Source organism: Nuphar pumila, chromosome 13, assembly GCF_984573655.1.
Source record: "Nuphar pumila chromosome 13, dmNupPumi1.hap1.1, whole genome shotgun sequence".
Taxonomy (NCBI): domain Eukaryota; kingdom Viridiplantae; phylum Streptophyta; class Magnoliopsida; order Nymphaeales; family Nymphaeaceae; genus Nuphar; species Nuphar pumila.
The window spans coordinates 103,056,258-103,081,797 of record NC_143261.1 but is presented as its reverse complement, the minus strand read 5'-3'; the positions used below and the strand labels follow the sequence as shown (position 1 = coordinate 103,081,797).

At 36.9% G+C, this 25,540-nt stretch overlaps 1 protein-coding gene across 1 annotated transcript; it reads left to right on the top strand.

Annotated features, from left to right (window-relative positions):
• Positions 1-59: 59 nt before the first annotated feature.
• On the top strand, positions 60-25,322 carry LOC149819551 (putative E3 ubiquitin-protein ligase LOG2). Its single transcript, XM_089984431.1, has 3 exons — positions 60-803; positions 19,637-20,117; positions 24,944-25,322. The coding sequence occupies exons 1-3, from the start codon at positions 286-288 to the stop codon at positions 25,061-25,063; spliced, it is 1,119 nt and encodes a 372-aa protein (XP_089840557.1). The 5' UTR covers positions 60-285; the 3' UTR covers positions 25,064-25,322.
• The last annotated feature ends 218 nt before the right edge of the window (positions 25,323-25,540 follow it).

Below are 25,540 nucleotides of genomic sequence, written 5' to 3'. Positions count from 1 at the left end.
CTTCTAGTGGAACCTGACGCAACCCACCAACAAATTAGTTGTTATTCTAATTCCCTCCCCGACAACACAAAAAAATACACACGAGAGCGAGAGAGAGATCCTTTCTTTTCCACCACCCAATTCTCCGCTATTTTCGTCGTCCTCTCCCTCTCCCTCTCTCTCTCCACATTCCAATACAGTTTGGCCCTCTTTTGCCGTTTTCACGATCCATGGAGTTGTAGCGACACTCTGAATTCGGAAAAGAAAGAAAAAAGGAATCGCGTATATATCGAATCGCGATTTTCGATGGGTAATATAAGCAGCAGCGGCGGTGGCGGTAGCAGACGGAGAAGCGGCGGCCACCACCATCAGCAACACCAACCCCCGTCCTCGCCTCCTACCCAACCTTCCCACCATCCTCAACAACCTGAAATCCAGGGAAGCCGGTACGTTTTCGCCGCAGCAACTCCTTACCCTAACTCCTACCCATATCCCCATTACCAAAACCCCAATCTTCATCCTCAATATTTCCACTACAACGGGTATTACCCACCGCCCTTGCCCTCTCCTTTACCGTACGACCCCCACCACAATCGCTCTCAGGCCGTGCAGGACAACAGCCTGGCCGGTTGGGCGTATCCAGGGAGGCACCACCACCATCCCAATGCCACCCATGTCTCTATGCCCTTTGTGGAGCACCAGAAGGCTGTCACCATCCGCAACGACGTCAACTTGAAGAAGGAGACGCTCCACATGGAGCCCGACGAGGAGAACCCCGGGCGTTTTCTCGTTGCTTTCACTTTTGATGCTACCGTTGCTGGAAGGTGATGTCCCTAGACGATACCCTCCTTCCTTTCCCCACCGCCCCTGCATGCATATGATGGATGTCCTCTTCTTTCCACGGGGTTAATCTTTCTCTCGTCTTACCCTACAAGATGTCATTTTTATGCTTCGCGTGACTTTAGGTTGCAATTCGGGCATATGATTGGCTGAAGTTATTCGACGACTCTCTTTTCCTCTCTTTTTTCTTTCTTGTATTAGTCCTCTTCTTTCTTTCTTTCTATTTTTTCCCTTCATTGATCTAGGTGCGGCACTTTGGTCGTGTTTGGTTGTTTAGGTTCGTTGCTCTCCTCTCCACCTAACTACCTAAGTGCGGAGTTAGTTTGGGAAAGGAAACAAAGATGAGATATGGTAAGGAATAAATGGGAAACTGAGATTAAGGCAGATAAGTAGCAACAGTAGTTATAATTGTAGAAAATGGGATAGACTTTTGTTAATGAGTAGAAGTAAAAATCGTTACTACTTTCCGAAAAATAAAAAGCCCAACTATTGAAGGAAACCGCAGATGAACTTGGATAATAAGCTCTCCATTGTATTAAATAAGCCAAGTTTTAGAAGGTGACGTAATAGCAAGGTATTCAAAGTTGCTCGTAAGCAACCATGTTTATTGGACAAACTAGCATATGAAAGACAAAAGATCAGGTGAAATATTGTATGTTGATACTGTCCTTCACAATCATGAGAAATAGTAGAGCCATCGGTAAGTCGTATGGGATGCTTTATGGGCACGTTTGGAAGTGGGAAAGAAGTAAGAAAAGTGATACAAAATGAAAAAATAGTACGATTTTTCCTACCCTTCCAAACGAGAGAAAATTTCTCTCATACAGGAAAATTTTGTGGTCTCTCTCTCTCTCTCTCCATCTCACCACCACCACCACCACTACCCACCATTACCACCACCACCCACTTCCCAGAAAACCACCCTCCCCATGCTGATTTTTCATCATCCATCACCACTACCACCCACCATCACCCACCTCTTGAAAAACTACACCGGAGAAGTTCCTCCACCACCATCACCACCCCCACAATGATTTTTCACCACCACCCACCTCCTGAAAAACCGCCCTCTCCACATGATTTTCCACCATTCATCTCACCACCATGACAACCACCCATCACACTCACCTCCCGGAAAACCATGCCGGAGAAGCTCCACCACCCCCACCCCCACCCCCACCCCCACACCCACACCCCATGATGATTTTCCACCACCACCATCACCACCAACCATCTCACCACCACCACCCACTTCTCGAAAAACCGTGCCGGAGAAACTCCACCACCACCACCACCACCATCCTCCTCTCTCTCAATTTTTTTTAAGATTTTTCATTTTATTTTTCTCATTCTAGCCAAACAAATGAACATTTTTCATTTAGAAAAATTATCGTATCAAAACTTCGCATAGGCAAAATTTTCTTTTCCTATGAGAGTTTTTCTTGCTTCCAAATGTGCCCTATGGGCAAGGATGTATAATCCATGAAGAATCCCTTGCTTACACCATGTGTTTCACTTTCACATCTCCTTAATCTATGCTCCAACTATTCAGCAATGTAATAGAGTTAATTTGATTACCTAGAGAGGAGTTAGAGGAATGCACAGTGTTAGCAGGAGAAGATGTAGGAGTAGACCTGTCCTCAAGCTTTATCTTGAGCTCTTCCAACTCCTTTATCAAACAGGATAGTGTATCCTTATCTTTAACCTTAGCATTTTCACTTGAAGTTAATGAACTCATAGAGTCAAATGCCTTGTTTTTGAAGAAGTTGGGCTTCCTAATGATGTTCCCATATTGCCCCTCGTTGTCTCTAGATTTGCCACAATGGGCACACTTCAATTTATCTCTGTCATCACTTATCCATTTGCTCATACCACGACAACAACCTGGAGCTCCCCTTCATCCTTGACTCTTATCAAGGGAGTGCTCTCGTAACACCTAGCCCTCCTACCAGACAGTGAAGTCTCAGCCATAAGCAGCAATATACAGACAGTTCCTAAAGATTGAAGAATCTCTCTTCCCGTACATTCACCTTAATAGCTTCATATTCTGGAGGCACTCCCTGTACATTCACTTTAAAAAAGTGACTTTTCTTTTCTCATTCTTTTCATTTATCTTATGTGCATGTGACAGACACTCTGTTTGATGAAAATGGTACAACTCATTCCATAGACCTCTTAGCGCAGTGTAGTACTCACTTATATATCATGAACTTCTCCAACAAGTCATATTCCTTCACCACATTTTCTCTTTTAGAATATTTTTTTTTACCGTTATGCACACTTTTTTTACAGTTGGAAGGTACAAGAAAGTTCGAGATGTACATGGAATCATAGATTGAGCAGCCATGAAATAAATAGGGCATTTTCCTTCTTCCAAAGATTGTATCTAGAACTTCTTTCTTCTGGTTTAGTGGCCTCACCCATTATGTACTCAAACTTGCCTTTTGCAAGAATAGCCAACTCCATGGACTGAGCTCGATATAATTTTTACTATACAAACATTGGTTATTTGAAACCCTTCAACACTAGTCATTGCTTAAGAACTGACTATAGAGCCTCCTCCACTGGGGTTCACTGTAGAACTCCCACTCATCGGCTTCACCTGAACTTGTATTAGGGTTCATCTTCAATACCAAATAACTCTTCTTTTAGCTTTCCTCGACTTTCTTACAGACCTAATAGCCTTCATGCACCATCAATCTAAGTAAAAAATATCAAAATACAAGCTAACATATCGAGGAAAAAACACCAAGCTACATGCTGACATCAAGTTATGCTAAAAAATATCAAATATCATTCCAAAACATCAAAGTAACTAACAAGCAACATTTAAACTGTGGATACTTTAATAGTTTCCACCTTAACCTGCCACCACCTCTAATAACACTCAAAAAATGATCCCAACATCAACTTTTTATGATTTTTCGTCATTTTTTTTCAGGCATTTAGTTGACATTTCTAACCAACCAAACTGATTAATGCCAACAAATTTCACACCAGATTTGAAATCAACACACAAAATGCTCAAACTAGCCCGTGTGTGAAAATTCATAGTGGAATCTAATGATGCTTCGTATAATCTCGAAAGGATATTGAAAAATGATATAAAAGCAAGTTATATCATTACTCAAAAACCCAAACAATAACTCTACCAACTTGTGCCGGTTGATCTCCAATCAGGCAGGATGCTCGTTCCAGAAAAGGTCGTCGTCCCATGCTGCCTCATTGTCCGTAGGGCGGTATTGCTCACTGGGATGTTGGTGTTGTCGAACTCTCCTTATGTGGGGTCGGTGGTCAGGGCGCGCCGGTTCCTGCTGACATTGCCTCGGTCTGGTTTGCCCGGGGGCGGGCACCATCTGCGGTCGGTATTGTGGTACTGGAATGACGGGAAGGGACTGAAGATTTTGCACCAAGCAACTACTAGGTGAAAAGGTGATCCTATATCCATGATCAATAATTTGAGAAACTGATAAAATATTTAAATTCAAGTTTGACACTACTCTAACATTTGAAATATAAAAGTTTTGGTTGTTTTTAGAAAAACAATTTAAAGTACCAAAACTTTTGATTTTTAATGAAGTCTCATTGGCAGTAGACACATAAAAATCATTAAGAGTCATATGTAATGACACCAGAATCAAGAATCCAAGAAGACTTACCTATATCAATGCATTTAGACATTGTGACACCGAAGAGTGAAGATGATTGATTCTTGAAGAGTGGTTATAAAGATTTCATTAGTTGGGAAAGAGACATTGATGCAATGCTTTTGGAGCTTCATCAACACTACTTTTCTCAAATAAAGGTCTCAAAGATGCCACTTTCATTTCTTCTCTCTTTTCCTCCTGTATCCTCTTTGGGCAAAGAGGTTTAATGTACCCCCAGTTCGTTGTAATAGTAACACACTATTTTTTTCTTGGTCTCATGATCATTGGAGGACCTTCCAAAATGGGGAGGCTTGTAGGTATGTGTGTTGGTTTCGGGCTTAGACATGGTGAACACGAAATCCTTATCTTTGGTAGCATGTTTATTTAGTTTATTCTCCTCTATGGAGAAGAGCGGACTTAGTGCCTTTAAACTCAGGTCTAAGACCATTAATGAATTGATAGAAGTTCTCTGCCTTCACTTGTTTCTCATGGAGCTCAATGTCCATAGGACAATGCCACTTAGGCTCAAGGGCTAGTTCATCCCAAATGAGGGATAAAGTATTATAGTATTCACGTATGATCATATCCTTTTGGGTCATAATCCTTTGTTTTGAAGATTGCAGACATGTGCAATATCTTTTAGAGAGTACATATCTTGAAGGTACTTCCATGCATCACTTTCATAGTCGAATTTCACTAAGCTCATACACTTATTAATGTCCACACTATTTTTGAGTCATAACATGATTTTGAAATGACTCATCTTTCTTTTCTCCTACCTCTTTTCATAGTCGGCAATGACTTTGTTCATATCATCTCCTTGAAGTGCAACCTCTTTTCTATTGACATTCTTGGTGAGGACTAGCTTTGGTTTATTTTCGGTATCATTCATCAATTCTGATGTCACATTAGGGTTTCAACTTTCAAGTTCCATAAAGATTGCCCCCTCCAGGCATCAGACCCACTCTGATATCATGTAAACGTTACATGGTTAGTAGATAACAAATAGACCAAGAAAAAGAGAGTAGAGAGAAGAGATAGGAAGTAGAGAGAGAAAATGGAAAGAGAGGAGAGTTAGAGCACGAATCATGTATTCTCATTTCTCTATTTGCAACATGTACATATTCTTTATAAAAGAAATGGGGTTGACACAAAAATGCCCCTGAAAACAAAACATAAAGTCTTCTTCATACCAAAAAGACAAGTATGCCCTTAATAATGACATGTAACTCCTTCAACTAGGGGTGTCAACGGATTGGGTACCCAATCCCGACCCGTACTGGATCCTACAGTGTCAGGGTTTGGTTACAAAGAAGGAGGTTTCAAACAGATGAGGTTTGATTATTAAATGGATCGAATATTGTTTATGCAATTTTATACCAAACCTGGGTCTGACCCGAGTTTCGATAAAGATCCACAATTTTTCAATGTAAAAAACTTAAAAAAGATCATTTTACCGAGTATGCACCGGATCTGGTTTATGTAATTCTTATAAGATCTAGGTATGGTTTTTCTTATGAAAAATCCAGTCAGACCTGAATCCAGATCCAATACCCGCATCACTTTGTTGGATCCAGATTTGGACCCAACCATTTTAGTAGATCCAATACTCGTGTGCAGAGGATTTAGTATATGTTCATTCAAATCTTCGACTACTTTCGCGAACCAATGATAAATACATGTACTAATTTGCTCTCTTAGTTATTTGACTATTTATTAGTTTTTCATTTAAATATACTTGTATTGTATTTAACATTTTCAAATTGAGTTCGTAATGCAGACATGAAATATCCAAATTTTGGGATGTAAACCCAGAAGAGTTTGACTTAGAGAGAGAGCATGATTTCAACATTGCAAACATGGATTTATCTGAGCCCAGTCTTCCTTCTTATAATGCATTTGATGATAAAGCAGAAAATTATTAAGATCCATTACTTCATCATCATCTATGTCACATAGATGCGAGTGCGGATGCGGGTGCAGGTGCGGCGATGCAACACTTTAAAAAAACTTGGGTGCAGGAGTGCGGGGAGGGTATATATATATAAATTTTTTAACAGTTTTAAGTTAACACTACGTGTATGTGTGTGCATTTATGTATTTATATATAGAATATAGATAAAAATGGACTTGATTAGGGTTAACTGAATCTACTTTTGGATATAAATGGACCTCAGTATGGTTGACTTCACCTAACACAAAAGAAGCTGTCCAAGTGTTGCACTCGCCTGGACGCGGGTGCGACGCGGGTGCGGTGCTCTGTTAGAAGAGTCCGTGAGACGTAGATCGTCATATACATTGTAGGATGTACTTTTGGTATGTAATTTAGTTCTTTTCTGCTTTACTTATTTGATTGTTTCTATAATATATTTAAGTTGATTTAATTGTGGTGTTAGTTTTTATGACGTAGAATAGAATTGTAGATTGTTAATTTGATTTATTGCATACATGATTAATGATATTATGATAATTGTTTTTTATTTCATTAGTGTTAGTGTTGTTAACTGTTAAAACTTTATATATATATATATATATATATATATATATATATATATATATATATATATATATATATATATATATATATATATATATATATTTGCCGCGCCCCCGCACCCAAGTTTTTTGAAAGTGCCGCACCCCCGCACCCATGTGACATAGGCTTCAACCCATTGGGGAAGATTCTTTGCTTCGTTATAATGACATGGTTCGTGAAATGAATGTAATGCAATTAGGCAAGACCTATATTTTGGTGTTAAAGTGTTGTAGGATACAAACTGATTTGGGGGATTGATTTGGGGGATTGGAAGTACGACTAGATCTCCTAAGAGGAATTTCCTCAAAATTTGAACCGTGGGAATATTTTTCAAAAGCATTTGTAGGATTTCTTTGATCACGTCGGGTATAAGTTTGTATAGGTCTATCAACAATGTCATCATTTACATGTATCCTCTCCACAATATTTTCACTATCATTTTCATCAATTTTTAAGGATATATCCTCTTTATCATTCAAGGAATTATCATTAGAGATTAACTCTTCTTGCGATAAGAGATCAAGTAAAAAAGTATATTCAACTTCATTGTTATCTTTGGTCTTTTCAAATCCATTTTCATTTTGTAAAAATGTCACATCCTTTAAAACATATATTTTGTTATTTTTTTAATCAAAACATCAATATCCTTTTTTGGTTTTCTCCATAGCAGAATACACATTCAATAGCTTTTGGAGACAATTTATCTCTTTTATGAAAAAGCACAAAACACTTACTTACAAAGATTCTCAATCTATTGAAGTCGGGTATTCTTTCAAATAATTTTTCATAAGGAGATATATTTTGCAAAGATGATGAAGTCATTCTATTTATCAAATAGGTTGATGTTAGAGCAACTTCGGCCCAAAAACTTTTTGGAATTTTTTTAGAAACAAGTAGTGTTCTAGTGGTTTCCAAGATGTGCCTATGTTTTCTTTTGGATTATACTGTTTTGTTGAGGAGTTCTAGGACATGATCTTTGATGACAAATTTCATTGGTTTCTAAGTAATTTTGAAATTCATTTGATAAATACTCACCACCCGAATAAGATCCAAGGATGAAGATGTTGCTCAAAAATTTATTTTTAACAATCATATGAATTTTTTTTAAAAATGAGACGACATCGGATTTCAAATTAAGAAAGTATATCCATACATATCTAGTAAAATCATTAATAAATGTCACATAATATAAATATCCTTCTTTCTGTATGACTGGAGAAGGTTCCCAAACATCCGAGTGAACTAATTCAAAAAGCCTCTTAGAAACGAAGGTTCTATTTGGAAAAAGAATGAATTTTATTTTTTCGAAAATACAATCTTTGCACACAAGATTTTTCTCATTACAAAATTTTTTCTCAAAGGAAAAATGATACATCTTAGAGAAAATTGGATGTGCGAGTCTCTTATGCCAAGTTTCAATATTTTTATCTTGGACATAATTACAAAAAGAGTTGGTTGGAAGGTTCAAATAGGTCATGTAGTAGAGATCCCCCCTTCTATGGCCTTGCCCAATCAACTTTTCTGATTGAAGATCCTGCACGGAGCAACCCTTAGATGAGAAGGAGATTCCACATCCATGATCGGATGTTTGAGAAATGGAAAGAAGATTTAGATTTAGTTAAGGAACAACTCTAACATTTCACATAGTTTTTTTTTCAGAAGAGTTTAAGATTCCAATACTTTTAATTTGAGCACAACTCGGATAGACCATTCTCAAACAGTGTCATATGAAAAGAGGCTTCAGAATCAAGGATTTAAGAAGACATACCTGGAGGGCAGGAGAAGACAATGACGACACCCGATGTAGATGGAGATTTGAGTAGGATTTGAAGGGCCTCCGATAGTTGATCAAGAAAAAAGGAATTTTTTCCTTTGGTTGATTCTTCCTTCCTTGGAGTAGTTTCTTCGACGGAAGCAACCTTGTTTTTGAGAGCTTCATTTAACTTGGGACAATTTGGCCTTATATATCCCGATTCTTGGCAATGATGACAAATGACTTTTCTATAGTTTTCATTATAGCCATTTTGTCTCTCAAGGTGTGGAGTCTTGTAAGTTTTAACATGATTGTCAAGTTTAGACACGCCTAAGACTTTATCTCTTTTAATATGCCAAGACGAGTTTCTTTTTGACATATTTCAGCAACTACATTTTCTAGGGGAAGAGGCTTAGATCTATGGAAGAGAGAAGATCTAACTTGTTCATATTTGGGCCTAAGCTCGTATAAAAATTGGAAAAAGTGTTCTTTTTCCATTTGTTCTCTTATAAGTTCAACATCTTCACTAGACACCTACTTGGGTTCTAGAAGAGATAACTTATCCCACAAGGGACTAAGAGTGCTAAAATAGTCACGGACCCCTGAAAATAAGTCGTCAATTGTTAAAATATATGTAATTCATATATATGTATATATTTATATACATATATATTTGTATAATCTAAAATACCCGATAGGGGTATTTTAGTCATTTCACAAGTACCCTATAGGGGTACTTGTTTCTTTTCTTTCTTTTTGTAAATTTCCTTTTTTATTTTTTACTTTTTATTTTTTGGTTTTTTATCCACCTAAAAGGGGCCCCACCATGGAGTCGATGGGCCCCCCAACGGTCACATTTGTGACCGTTGGGGGCTCCCAACGACTCCATGGGAGCCCCTAGGTGGCTCTTCTTTTAAGGCCATATGGCCACTCCTCCTCTCCTTCTTTTGTGTATAAATAGGGGTGAACCCCTCTTGTATTTTTTACTCTTGAGAGCTCTCTCTCTTTCAATAAGAGACATTTATATTTTTATGTTGTGTTGTCTCTTGTGAGTTTGGGTATTAGCCCTTTTGTTTGTTCATTAGTAGATGTTGTAAGTTGGTGTGAGTTTTATGAAAACCCTTTTTAAAACAATATTTTTAATTAAAATCCAGTGAAAGCCAGACACCAAATAATAAAAACCGGCTCATACAAGTGGTGGAGTCCGGGTCGATCTCAAGGAACGGAAAATACTTGTATTCAAACACACAAGCTAAACTACTCTTTATTGCCAAAATAAAAAGAATTAATTAAATAACTAACTAACTAAGAGAGTACGGCCCTACGCAGAAGGCTTAAACAAAATAAATAAATGGTTTTATTACAAACCCAATTAATAAAATAAAATAAAACCCTAATCTAAAAGAAAAGAAAAGGCTTTAGTGCTTCGAGTCTTGTTGTCCCTTCTTGAGGTAATGTATATTTTCTTGAACTTTTGCTTTTCTGAGGGCACTTCTGAGGGCTTGAAAGGACCTCAGAGGGTACCTTGAGGGCACGAAAAGGGCTCTACCACACTTTCCAACGCCTCCCTGCGAAACACAAAAACACAAACGCAGCAGTACAAAGCTATCTAAACTAAATATGCTAGTTAACGAATTAAAAATCAGCAAAAAAAAAGATCTAAACTATGCTAAAAGACAGAATATCCAAACAAACTAACAAATTATAAACCACTTCAAGAACTAACTAAATTAACGTAAATATTTAAATCTAAATCCAACTACTAAATGAAAACTGGAATTAACTATAAAAACATACGATTAATGAAACTTAACATTAAAAGAAAGAACAATGAATAACTAATAAAATACCTAGCTATTGAGCTACAACAATGTATACTATAAAATATTCATATAAAATGTTAATGGACTGAACTACTGGAAGAACACATAACATAAAACACACTAACTTGTTGATGAAAAAGAATGTGTAAACAAAACAACTAAGTGAAAAAAAAAATTAATCAACTAATCTGCTGAAACCGTTAATTCTAATCACAGATAACAATAAAATAAGTTTAACTAATGGGTAATGACTGAATGCTAATGAAATAAGATAACCTAATGAAATAACTAAACAAAACAAAACAAAACAAAACAAACAATGACTGTTACTAAAAGAAAAACGCTGATGCTAACATAACTTAAAACATTATTTGCTAACCTATATAAAAATTGAACACACTAGCCTATGTAAAAATCAAATAACCTAACCTATTTAATAAACTGACTAGAAAGAAATCAAACAAGCAACATTCAAAAACGTGAAACACAATAACGTTAAAACAACTACTAACTATTAGGGATGCCAACTGATTTACACTTATGGCTGAACACGGCTGCATACCAAATGTAAACGGTTTACCAAGAAACAATACAAACAATCGACTCCTATGCACTAATTAACGATAATGTAAAACAAAAATCAAAGGAAAAAAAATCTGAACTGCAACCAAATAACGTGAATCTAGACTACATAGTTGTATCCAGAACTAACATTCAGCTATCAAAACTATGGTTATTTTAAAACAGCAAAACACTTATTAATTAACTCTTCAAGAAAACGCTGATCAGAAATCAAGAGATTGATTCATCTATAAAAACGACACATATTTTTGTTTCTTTTAATTTTCTATTTTTTATTTTTGTTTTCACATAAGAGAATGTTATGCTATGCAAATCTACATGCAAGATGCAAATAAAACAATAATAAAATCATGAACCACTAAGATGCAATGCAATATATATAAAAAGAAAAGAGAAAGGACAAAGAGGCAAACCGTGATTTGCTTCCGATGGAGGGATTGGGAAGAAGAGGGTGGTGATTCCAGCTGCGTGCACACGATCCCGATGAAGAGGAAGTGGCTGCCGATGAAGAAGGGGTTCGAGGCTTGATGCAACGGAAGGGGAAAAAGAAGAAGGGGAGAAGAAGAGAGGAGGAGAAATCGGCAATAGAGGGAGAGAGAGCAAGGGAGAGACAAAAGAGAGAGGCAAGATGGAGGGGGTGTGAGGGCTGCTGGAAAAAACATCTTCTCCAGCCCTATTAACTTTATTTATAATCCCTAATTAGGTTAAAACAGGTTTTTTCAAAAAGAGTCCAAAAATTTTCGCTAATTTCCAAAACAAGGTCTCTTCTGAAAAACATGTTTTTCTAAAAATCCAAACATACTAAACTAACTAAAATTTAGCTAATACAAGCCTAAACTAATTGAACTATAATTAAGAAAATCTAAATCTAATAAAAATACTAAAACTGTAGGAAAAGCTTTAAAAAACTCGATTTTCTGATAAAATTCAATTCAATGCGGTTTCTCAAAACTAACGATAAAAATGGGTTTTTAAAGCGATTTTAACATGGATCATGCATAAATAATGATTAATAAAATGCAAATATTATGCATGATCAAAAGTGCTTAGTGCACTCTTTGCTTTTCCGCATATTTTATTACATGGTATCATAGCCTTGTGTATGCTTTTCTTCTTAATATAGCTAGTTGTGTAGCTATATTTGTTTCTTGTTGTTTCTCTCTTCTTTTATCCTCTTGTGAGTGGTTATTATGGAAGGAGAACAAAAGATTGATCTCTCCTTCAAACTCAATGACTCTAACTACATGATGTGGGCCGCCGCCATGGAAAACAACCTCAAAGGGAAAAAGCTTTGGGGATACGTCATGGGCACCATTCCGGAACCACAACTCCAACTAACTAAGATGGAATACGACCACGAAAAAGCTCTTGAAGGAGATGCCCGCATGAAGGCCATTGAAGATCACCAATCTAAAATATAAGATTGGGAAAGTAAGCATGCCAAGATTCTTGCTTGGTTCATGAACAATGTGGAGCTCAAGATTTGCGCCAACATTGCCAAATTTCGGATGGCAAATGAAGCATGGTTCTTCATGAAAGGTATGTTTACCCAAAAAGACCTTGCTCGTCAATTCTTTCTTCAAGAAAAAATCCGGACTATCAAGCAAGGAGAAATGAGTGTTAGGGACTACTTTAGCACTCTTGGCCCTCTATGGGATGAGCTATCCTTACTAGAACCAAAATGGGTTTCTAGTATAGATGTGGAATTAAGAAGAGAACAAATGGAAAAAGAACACTTTTTCCAATTTTTACATGGGCTTAGGCCCGAATATGAACAAGTTAGATCCTCCCTCCTATATAGATCAAAGCCTCTTCCCTTGGAAGATGCCATAGCCGAAATATGCCAAGAAGAAACCCGTCTTGGCATGATTAAAGGAGGAAATGATGTCTTGGCCGTATCAAAACCCGGCAACCATATGAAAACCTACAAACCTCCACATTTTGGAAGGCAAAATAACTATAATGGCAACTATAGAAAAGCCATTTGCCATCATTGTCAAGAACCGGGTCATATAAGACCTAATTGCCCTAAGTTGAATGAAGCACCAAAAAATAAAGTTGCTTCCGTTGAAGAAGCTACTCAAAAGAAAGAGGAAGCAATCAAAGGAACAGACTCTTTTTCTCTTGCTCAACTATCGGAGGCACTACAAACTCTACTCAAGATTCCATTAACTTCGGGTGCCGCCGTAGCTTTCTCCTCTCCTCCAGGTATGTCGTTTTGGATCCTTGACTCTGGAGCTTCCTTTCATATGACCCCCCTTGAAAATGAGCTTTCCGATTTATGTAATAATTATAAAAACTCCTATGTTTCAACTGCCGATGGTACATCTTTACAAGTAAAAAGTTTTGGAACTTTAAACTTTTCAAAAGACTTCTTTGTGCCAAACGTGAGAGTTGTACCTCAACTTAATTTAAATCTCCTCTCTGTTGCTCAAATATGTGATCATGGATGTAAAATCTCCTTCTCAACTAAGGATTGCTCTATACAGGATCTCCGGTCCGGGAAGCTGATTGGGCAAGGCCATAGAAGGGGAGATCTCTATTACATGAGTAACTTGAAACTCCCCACTAACTCTTTTTGTAACCATGTCCAAGATAAAAATATTGATATTTGGCATCAAAGACTTGGACATCCAAGTTTCTCAAAAATGTACTCCTTTCCATTTGGAAAGAAATTTTGTAATGAGAAACATTTTGTTTGCAAGAATTGTATTTTTGGCAAAATGAAATCTACTCCTTTTCCAAACCGAACTTTTGCGTCCAAAAGACCTTTTGAGTTAGTCCATTCGGATGTTTGGGGTCCTTCCCCCGTCATGTCTAAAGGAGGGTACTCCTATTATGTCACTTTCATCGATGACTACACTAGGTATATATGGATCTACTTTCTCAATTTAAAATCCGAAGTCTTTGATTTTTTCAAAAAATTTCATATGATAGTTAAAAATCAATTTTCAAGTAATATCTTTACTCTTAGATCCGATTCAGGTGGAGAATATTTATCAAATGAATTTCAAAACTATTTAGAAGTAAATGAAATTTGTCATCAAAGATCGTGTCCTAGGACTCCCCAACAAAACGGCTTGGCCGAAAGAAAGCATAGACATATCATGGAAACCACTAGGACACTCCTTATCTCCAAAGAAATTCCAAAGAATTTTTGGGCCGAAGCGGCCTTAACCTCAACTTACTTAATAAATAGAATGATATTCTCATCCTTACAAAATACATCTCCATACGAAAAACTATTTGAAAGAACACCCGACTTCAATAGATTAAGAGTCTTTGGATGTAAATGTTTTGTCCTTACTCATAAACGGGACAAATTATCTCCTAAAGCTATTGAATGCGTTTTCTTGGGTTATGGAGAAAATCAAAAGGGTTTTAGATGTTTTGACTTGAAAAATAACAAACTCTATGTATTCAAAGATGTAACATTTTTGGAAAATGAAAATGGTTTTGTGAAAACTAAAGATATTGACGAAAGTGAATATACTTTTTTATTTGATCTTCTATCTCAAGAAGATGAGACTCCTCAAAAAAAGGAAATCTCTAATGAGTCTTTGAATGACCTAGAGGAAATTCCTCTTGATAATGCTATAGATGAGAATAATAGACCAATCCAAACATATGTTAGGCGTGGTCAACAAACTCAGATAAGCGCATTAGAAAAATACTCTCAAGGATCCAACATAGAAGAAACATCTTTAAGGAGATCCAGTCGGATCTCCAACCCTCCTAATAGGTTTGTCTCCTATGAGTCCCTAACTCCTAGATATAGAGCATGTCTAATTGCGTTGCATTCATTTCATGAACCTTCACACTATAATGAGGCCAAAAATATTCCCCAATGGGTTGAAGCCATGAACTTAGAGCTTAGTGCCCTTGAAAAAGCAAAAACTTGGGAAATAACTTCGTTACCCACTGGAAAGAAATCAATAGGATGTAGATGGGTCTTCAAAATTAAAACCAAGAGTGATGGTTCATTAGAACGTTATAAAGCACGATTAGTAGCTAAAGGATATGCTCAGGAATATGGTATAGATTATGAAGAAACCTTCGCACCTGTTGCTAGAATGACTAGTGTTAGGACTCTTATTGCTATTGCGTCAGTGAAAAAATGGCCTATCTATCAACTCGATGTTAAGAATGCATTTCTAAATGATGAATTAAATGAAGAAGTTTACATGGATCCCCCACCAGGAGTATGTATTGGTAAAAATAAAATTCTTAAACTTAAAAAGACATTATATGGTTTAAAACAAGCCCCAAAGGCTTGGCATGATAGATTTAGCAATGTAATGACAAGTTTGAATTTTCGTTCATGTTATACTGACACTGCTTTGTTTGTGAAAAGTGCAGGGTCTTCAGTAGTTATTTTACTACTTTATGTTGATGATATGATCATCACAGGAAGTGATGAGCAAGGCATTAATGATATTAAAAAGGTTTTGAAAGAAAATTTTGATATGTCTGACCTTGGATTCTTAAGATATTTTTTAGGAATTGAAGTGGCGTACTCCCCTCGAGGGTACATTTTCTCTCAGATGAAACTTGCTGCTGACATCTGTTCCAAATCTGGTATCTCTGATGATAAGAAGACAGAAACCCCAGAAGTCATCAATGCAAAATTAAGGTTGGAAGATGGAACACCTCTCGAGGATCCTACTCCCTACCGGCAACTTGTTGGGTCTCTAACCTACTTATCCATCACACGGCCAGACATTGCTCATGCCGTCTACTCTGTCAGTCAATTTCAACATGCACCTACAACTGTGCACATGAGTGCAGTCTTAAGGATCGTCAGATATATCAAAAATACCATAACTAAGGGAGTTTTTCTTTCCTCTGCCTCGTCCCTTGATTTAATTGCTTATACTGATGCAGATTGGGGAGGAAATCCCAATGACCGAGTCTCAACTACCGGATTTTGTGTTTTCTTAGGTGACTATGATTTCTTGGAGATGCAAGAAGCAACACAAAGTATCCTTGTCCTCGACAGAAGCAGAATATCGTGCTATGGCCACTACAACCATGGAACTTGTGTGGCTAAGAAGCCTCCTCAGTGATATGGGCATTGTCATCTCTACTCCTTCGAAGTTGTGTTGCGACAACAAAAACGCAATCTATATTGCAAGCAATCACACCTTCCATGAGCGTACTAAGCATATTGAGATGGACTGCCATTACGTTCGTGATGAATACCTAAGAGGAACCATAGCACTACCTTACGTCACATCAGAGTACTAGTTGGCGGATTTCTTCACTAAGGCTCTTGCGGCTCCTCGGTTTTTGTTTCTCCTTAACAAGCTTTCGGTTATATCCCCGTAAAGCTTGAGGGAGGGTGTTAAAATATATGTAATTCATATATATGTATATATTTATATACATATATATTTGTATAATCTAAAATACCCGATAGGGGTATTTTAGTCATTTCACAAGTACCCGATAGGGGTACTTGTTTCTTTTCTTTCTTTTTGTAAATTTCCTTTTTTATTTTTTACTTTTTATTTTTTGGTTTTTTATCCACCTAAAAGGGGCCCCACCATGGAGTCGATGGGCCCCCCAACGGTCACATTTGTGACCGTTGGGGGCTCCCAACGACTCCATGGGAGCTCCTAGGTGGCTCTTCTTTTAAGGCCATATGGCCACTCCTCCTCTCCTTCTTTTGTGTATAAATAGGGGTGAACCCCTCTTGTATTTTTTACTCTTGAGAGCTCTCTCTCTTTCAATAAGAGACATTTATATTTTTATGTTGTGTTGTCTCTTGTGAGTTTGGGTATTAGCCCTTTTGTTTGTTCATTAGTAGATGTTGTAAGTGCTTAGTGCACTCTTTGCTTTTCCGCATATTTCATTACATCAATCATATTTGAGTTGGGTCTAGATCTCAGATCCAAACCCAACCCTGATATGATTGACGATTTCTTTTCACCCCCATGTTCCCTTGTTTAATGGTGCACATTTTTTTTTTGAAGAAAAAATTGCCTTGCGATGTCTTTCTGAATATACATACCTTTCATGAAGAACCATGCCTCGTTTGCTTTACGAAATTTAGCACTGTTGGCGCAAATCTTTAGCTCTATGTTATTCATGAACCATTCCAACATTTTTGCATGTTTGCTTTCCCAATCCTCAATCTTGGATTGGTGATCTTTAATGGCTTTGAAGCGCGCATTTTCCTCCAATGTTTTTTCTAGTCCTTCTATTTTGGTAAGTTGAAGTTGTGGTTCTAGAATGGTGCACATCACATATCCCCAAAGCTTTATGTTTGTTTTCCATTGCGGATGCCCACATCATGTAGTTGGTGCCGTTTAGCTTAAATGAGAGATCAATCTTGTGCTCACCCTCCATATTGATTTAGATAGAGGATAAGCAAAGAGAGAAAAAGAGAATCTTGAAATACAAAAACTAAAAATAGTTTTAACAAGATTCAAGAGCACAACCTTGCTTTGATACCATGTAATGAAGTATGCAGAAATATAAAGAATGCTTAAAGCATTCACAATGTCCTACAATGGACAAATACAAGAGGGAGAAGTCCACTATGGGACAATGCAACAAACATTTGAAAGGCAACACAATAGAAAAACAATGAATGGATTTATTAGAGAAGAGCTAAAAAGCTTAGAGATTACAAGGGGTGGATTCCCCTATTTATACACAAAAAAGAGAAGGCATGAGAGAGCATTGGGGGCTCCCACATGGAGTCGTTGGGAGCCCCCAATGGTCATATTTATGACCATTGGGGGCCCCAACGACTCTATGTTGGGACCCCCAATGCAAGCTACATATTTTACAAAAAAGAAAAAGAAAGAAAATAAAAAACGGAAAAATAGAAAAAGAAAAAGAATAGTTATTTTTAGAAACAACTATGTGAAATGACAAAAATACCCCTATTGAGTATGTGAACACGCGCGCGCACACACACACACACACACACACACTCACACATATATTAACAGCTACAAGAGCTCAAAAGGATAAATGGGGCAATACATTGAGTGGAGGTAGTGTTTCATGTATTGGAAGATGGGGATTCAACCTAGGGTTGTCATTGGGTTGGATCTGAGTCTGGGTTCTTGCCCAACCCAGGTCCAATTTTTATGGTTTGGGTCAAAATATGAAAACCTGAATGTAAAAAAGTTTGGATATGGGATTGCATTTGAAACCTAATCAGGTTTGGATTCAGATGTAGAAAAGTTTTAAATGTTCGAATACCCAACTCGACAAATAAGTGGTCCAGGTCAGATGCCTAATTCGTTTACAGTAAAAAGCACAACAGAGGGATTCAAACCTCATTCTCTTTTGTGAAAGAATCACACACAACCAGTGAGCTACAACTTGCTTGTTAGCAATCATGGGAAAAAAATTCTGTTTCTAACCTGAAATTTAGTCCAACCCAACCCTGCCTCATCTGATCGGGTGGCACACTAGAACGGGTATGGGAATTGTAAATCTTATCAAGTTGGATATGGGATCTTTCATGTTTGACATGATGACTTCTCGAACCCGATCCGAATCCGGTTTTTGTTTATTTGGGTGGGTTAGGGTAGACCAACCTGACCCTGATCTGATCCATTGATAGCCCTAATTCAACTATCTTGTGGCACTAGTCACACAAACTTGCAAACACAATTATAACTACTATGCTTCTTTCATCTTACTTTTTTCTTTCCTTTTTTTCCCCTCAGTTTACTTCCACCGAACGGGTCGGTTCACACTAAAATCACAATCTGAGATGATGTATGCACTGGCACACTTATTGAGGCAGAAACTCTAAATGAGAGATGGCTTGTTTCTGTAGTATCACTTTAGGATGATCTAAAAGGTGGGTGGAAAACACACATTGCATTGCTGTTGGGCAGGGTCGCCTGGGTCTGCATGCATTTGTTTTTTCTTGAACTTCCAGGCTCATCTGCAGCAATTCACAGCTGTCCATTTCCACTTTCTTATCAAGATGGAATTTTAGTAGATATTCTATAACTTGTGCATTAAAATATGCATTAGATTTCATTGTCCTATCATTATTTGTCATGAATACCAGTTTGTAAACAAGAGAACTTTAGAAGACATGCCCAAAAGTGGGACTACTGCTGGAGAGGCTTCAACTTTGTTCAAGAAAGAGGTGCAATAAATGCAAAATCTTGTTAGTCTGAAGCAACTAAAATGCTACATTGCAAAAAGTATGAAAGAGAAAAAAAAGTTGAAGAATTTCCACAGACTGCATTTGATTCTTATCATAATTGAAATCTATTCAACCATCTTATATTTGCAGAAAACTCCCTGTCAAACATGGAATTTGTTCCATGATGATTATTGCTAATTCCTAAACAATGTCAATACTTTGCTTTTTTAAGGATGTAAATTTTCTCTCTATTACCTTCTGCACTGATTCTGCATCTATTAGTGGAATTATTTTGCAGATTTCTGTACATTGAAAAATATAAATATTCCTTTTCTCTTTGGGTGCTAGCAGAGTAAGTGTTTTCTTCTTCGCAAAAGAAGGGAGTGATTGTAGCTTGGCATCAGTGAAGGAGGGTTTACTTGAACCTATAACTGTATCTTTTAAAGAAGGACTGGGTCAGAAATTTAGGCAGCCTTCAGGAACTGGAATTGATTTCTCTCTGTTTGAAGAGGCTGAGTTATGTAAAGGAGACATGGATGTATTTCCCCTTGCAGTTAAGGCAGAAGCATCATCTGATGATGGCGGAGCGCAAATGACAGCTGCTATTAATTCACAGATTACTCAAGCAGTATTTGAGAAGGAAAAGGATAAATATCAAGTGAAGGTGATTAAGCAAATTCTGTGGGTGAATTCCACTAGGTATGAGTTGCAGGAGATTTATGGTATTGGAAACTCAGTTGATAATGACTTTGATGGAAGCGACCAAGGGAAAGAATGTGTGATTTGCCTATCAGAGCCACGGGATACGACTGTCCTTCCCTGCCGACATATGGTAAGTTATTTACTGCTGCTGTTTTGTAGTAGTAGTAATAATAGTGTTGGTTGACTGGTAGTTGTAGTATAACAATGACGATAGCAATGCAATGATTGTGATACTTCACTTTTCTTAGGGTTATTGAGTTCAAAATCCAAAGATGGCCATTTTTTAAATAATAATAACAACCGGCATCATCATCATTGTTAAATGATAATGTTTTCTACCACTCCCTTCTGTTTTAAAGCCATTTTTGGGTTTGATATGTGATCTTATTGTGTGTCACTGAAATTAGCTTTTCCATCTTGCACTTTCATGGGGAAATGAATTGCTAGACTCCTATATGAAAATGCTCACTATATCTCTCATTAAGAAACTATAACTTTAACTTCCTTAATCCATGTTTTTTGTTTTCCTGAAAAAAAACAGAAGAATGAAAAATTAGAAGATTTAATGTAAGTGCTGGTCTACTTCTCTAGAAAAATATACTGGATCACTTATTATGATATTTCTTATAGAATGTGTCCTTTTGGATTTTTCTTTTTTTTCAGAAGTTAGGGATTTATGGGGCGGAGTTCCTTCTTACATGCTATGTTACATGAGTCATTTCGTTGCACATATGTGAATGGTGTCTAGCTGTATAGATAATTAGTTAGTTACAGAAATTCCGAGTCATTTCCTGTAGTCTAAAATTTACTCTGCAAGTTCTGCAAAAAAATGTGTGTTTCTGAATCACTTGTATACTTAAAAGAGAAAAAACAGTATATGTTCAATGATTCAATCATTTAAGATGTGGACTTGAATAGATTATTTAAAGAAAGATGTGAATTAAGCAATCAAGAAACTTCCAAGTATTCACAGATCAATAGTAGCGAATCAAACATCTATTGGTCGTTTGTTACATGCCAAACATTGAGAAGCAAACCAAGCACAACTTTCTGGTTTGTGACATACCTGTTATTATATCTCTAGCAGTGTTGTGAAAAGCGTTAAGGCGTAGCGAGGCACTCCAGCAAAAACCGAGGCGAGGCGTAAAGCGTAAGCCTCAATTTTTTTTGAAAACTTTAAAAAAATTATAAAAAATATCTAAAAATACAAATAAATAAAGAAATACTTTATTGATGAAATAACAACCAATAAGAAATAGAAAATCTCAAATAAATACTAAAAAATATGAGATTAACATATAAAAGGAACTAAAAACTGATTATATAATTGGAAAATATATGAGATTAACCAAAAAAAGTTAAAATATACTAAGAAAGTTATTACATAACTGAAAAATATATGAGATTATTCTAAAAAATATGAGATTAACATATAAAAGTAACTAAAAAACTGATTACATAACTGAAAAATATATGAGATTAACCAACAAAAGTTAAAATAAATTAAGAACTAATTACATGACTGAAATAACTGAAAAATATACGAGATTAACCAACAAAAGTTAAAATATAGTAATATACTAAGAAACTTATTACATAACTGAAATAACTGAAAAATATATGAGATTAACCTACAAAAATCTTTTTGATTATGTCTCGGAAGTCTTGTTGTAAAAAAAAAATTGTTTTTTGAGCCTTGAGGCACAGAGGGCCGCGCCTCAAGGTGAGGCACGCCTTTTGTGCCTCAAGGCAAGGTGCGCCTTTTGCGCCTCAAGGCGCGTTTTTGATAACACTGATTTCTAGATATTTAGTTGCTTTATGGTTCTACTTGTCACGGAATGGCATGGAACCCAAGACACAAGGAGCTAATAATACTAATATAGATGAAATCCAAATGCATTATAAAAAATGCATTTGGCTAAATACAATAGGCCATGCAAATACAAGAGAAGAAACAAGATATAAAATAAAATATTTTATTGATGTGAAATAAACACAAAAATATACAAAAAAGCCTCACTGCAAACACACTAATACACACACCTAAAACTACCCATCACTCTCACATTACAAAGCACACACCCACCAATATTTATAAGAGAGGAAGAGGGAGAGAAAGGAGGGACTAGTCCCAACGGCTAGATTGGTCAACATATTTTGACCAATAAAAAATAAAAATAAGGAACAAAAAACAATCATTTAAAAATTGATAAAAGTAAAGTAAAATTCCTATTTTATCCCTAATGGTATACATTAAGTATACACAATCTATACAATACCTAGGCTAATGACCTAGAATACAAAAGGAAATTCAAAAGATATACAAAAGGATATACCAAGTACACCTAGGTATACTTTGGTATGAGAATACACATTCCTCACAATACATATATCTTAACTCTACTCCCACATCAATCATGTTCTTCTTTATGATCCCTTTATTCATATATGGAGGGAGTCTGCTTTTCTATTCTATATATAGGTTATCATTTTGGAGTAGGATGACTGTGATGTTCTGATCTCATACCTTCTGACTTTTTATGGCTCAGTGATGCAAATTGCAACTTGATGGAGAAGTCATTAAGAGGAAAAATTATCTTTGTTGGAGAAAATCTCTGTGCTGTTAATCCATAAAATCTCTCTTGGGGATGTGATTCCATGAAAGAAAGTTATATAGATGCTCATAAAAATTTGATTAAAATCGACAAGCGTGTCCTGAAGGTAAAAGACATTCATAAATTTAGCGGTTTAGGGAAAAGTCAACTATCGTCAACCCATGCTTGAAGCAACTGTAGCCAGCTTGATCAACTCATGTCAATATCCACCCAGATTTTCCTAGTGAAGTCCGTGCTTTGTGCATTGATGTCTGATCTGTGGGATTAATGAGACTAACAACGTGTCTCAAACCCTAAAGATACGTCTCTATAAGGCTCAAGAAGCTGGCTTTTTGAAATAAAAATTGCTGTCAAAGCTCAAAATAAAGAACAGATAATTGACGTCAATCTGACCTTGACCATCTTCTTTAGTTGAAAGCACATTTCTCCCTTACAATACTCAGCGACAACTGAAAACTCATAGAGGGTAAGGACCACAGTCACATAATTAGTTGATATTAGTCACCTTCGGGATTCTACTGGGGGTTTTTTGTTTGTCCTACCCTATGTATGTGGCATCATTGTGCCAATGTTGCAACAATGTGCATGCTTGGTCCTTCTTTGGTTCCCTTTTTTTTCATCTTTTTCTAATACTTTGCGTGATCGGCCATTTATGTGTATGTGTGTGTGCATGCATGTGTCTTTGGCCGTCTTTGTGTTATTTGATTCTTTGAACTTGTATTGGGGATATTATTTTCCTTGCATACTCTTTGTTGTATTCACTTGCCTGTATTATGACGTAAACAAGAATCAGCCTACTGTTCCCTACTCGTGAATTCATTAACTGTGATTTGTTGTCATTGAGAGGAGTATGCTGTTGACTATAATGAGAAATTTGGACGAATTTCCTGTATGACAACTATCTGTGTGGTCATTTCTAGTACTATTTGGTGGGGATGGTTTCATCAATTGGGCATGAAGCTTGCTTTTCTGAATGGTGATATGGGTGAGGTCTTATATGGAACCTTCACCTGGTATATTGCATGTGGTTAGTGTTATCTTTGGTTGAAAGAGGTCGTCTATGGCTTAAAGCGGGCATCTAAATCCTGGTTAGAATGGTTTGATTAAAGAATGATCCGAGTAGGGTTCCATCCATATAAGTTTGTTATTGTCCTCTTTGTCCATGTTTTTTTATTTAGAGTTCAGTTTTTTCAGTTGCTATTTCTGAAGCTTAAAAGACAAGATATACTTGTGTTTTAAGCTGATTGCAGTTACACAAGAGAGCCTCTAAAGTTCTGCTCCATTTTTGTGGCCAGCTCACAATTGGATGTGTTTCAGCGGCATCATGACATTATATCGTCAACCAGTTGATTTCTAAACATTATTCAGTTCCATCAGCTGTAATATATGGTACCCTTATGTCCATGGGACACTTGCATGTTTATTGCTGCCTTTAAGGATTCCATGGCAGGACAAGTAAATGCAAATTAAGCCATCAATACTGCTTTCGATGTTTATGGCTCTGATGATAACATACAGCTCATGTATGGTTAACTTATATCCATCATATAGCTATCATAAGTTCATACATGCCACTAGTAGGGAGTTATACTGCAAACCCAAACACGTTCAAATAATTTATTAGCTATTTACTCCACTTCATGCAATATAAAAAGCAGCTTGTTAGAAGTGTGACATCGAATGTGTACTAAGCGCACTTATGCTTTTACTCGTTTCATGTTTTGAATGTGCATCATTAAGGGCTTTGTCTTCAATAAGATAGTCTCTCTCTCTCTCTCTCGCTCACACACACACACACACATCATTGGTCTTGCAGTTGTTTACAAGGTTAACTGTGTTAGAGTCGTCCACTAGTAGGGACCCCGTGACTTCTCTTGAAGTTGTATCCTCTTCACAGATGTTCATTTAGTTATCAAATGTTGCACATTTTTTTACGTCTTAAATAATGATTTAACAAAAAACATTAATGGAATTTACTGCATACTTTTGAGCATGTGCTCCTGGTGATCACGGTTCAGAAAATTTCAAGGTTGACTTGATGTAGAGAGGAAGTGCATGGCTAGTAAGCGTGCCATCTGAAATTTCTGGCAGCATTGTTGTTCATATCAGAATATCTGTTAGGAGCTTCTGATTTGTGTTTAGCTATTCAGATGACCTTAAAACCAACCTTTTGTGAACTCATACGCTTCTAGTGCATCTTTTTTTAGTTCTTCCGTTTTTCCAATTGCTTCTCACTAGTCATTTCAACTAGGTCTCAGGACAAATGGTGTCCCTTGCCAAAGTTGAATGGAGAAGTGTGAAATGATGCTAATTAATTTCTTGCTTTGCCTTGTTTTTTCAGTGCATGTGCAGCGAGTGTGCCAAGGTTCTTAGGTTTCAGACAAACCGCTGTCCAATATGCCGCCAGCCGGTTGAACGACTTTTAGAAATCAACGTGAAAAACAGCATGACGGAAGATTGAAAGGCTTTGGGGTCCTGTAAATAGTAAAATTCTGTCAACATCTTTGCGTGGTTGGTTTTGAATAATGGAAAGTGTGAGCTTCACTATTTCTCTGCAGTTGCTTCATCTCAGCTGCAGTTGTGAGGGAACTGTATTTTACTGTGTGGAGTTGGCCTCTTGGATGTGATTATGTACTGTTTCTGTGAGAGGCCAGGATGCTTTGGAGTTTCTCCGTGAATTTCGGTCTGGACAGGAAGTATGGAAAGAAGGAAAAGAAAAACTTAGTCTCCATCCACTCCTTTTTGATAAACTTAAGTTTAACCGTGTTCTGTTCGTGAATGGCAGTGTGCCACTGATTGTTACGCAGAGTTTTTTCTTGGCAAAATGATCATTTCTCTTTTTTTGGGTTTTGTTAAGCAAGCTTGCCACTGTTCGTTTTGCGGGCTGCTGAAGAGCTTTTGCAGCCCCAGCCTACAGAACGAGAACAATGGATGCTTG

Bases quoted from the DNA above. Each gene is read 5' to 3' on its own strand.
- LOC149819551 (XM_089984431.1), top strand. From the start codon at position 286: ATGGGTAATATAAGCAGCAGCGGCGGTGGCGGTAGCAGACGGAGAAGC. The intron at 804-19,636 runs GTGATGTCCCTA...GGGTGCTAGCAG, and splicing joins GATGCTACCGTTGCTGGAAG to AGTAAGTGTTTTCTTCTTCG. The intron at 20,118-24,943 runs GTAAGTTATTTA...TTGTTTTTTCAG, and splicing joins TCCTTCCCTGCCGACATATG to TGCATGTGCAGCGAGTGTGC.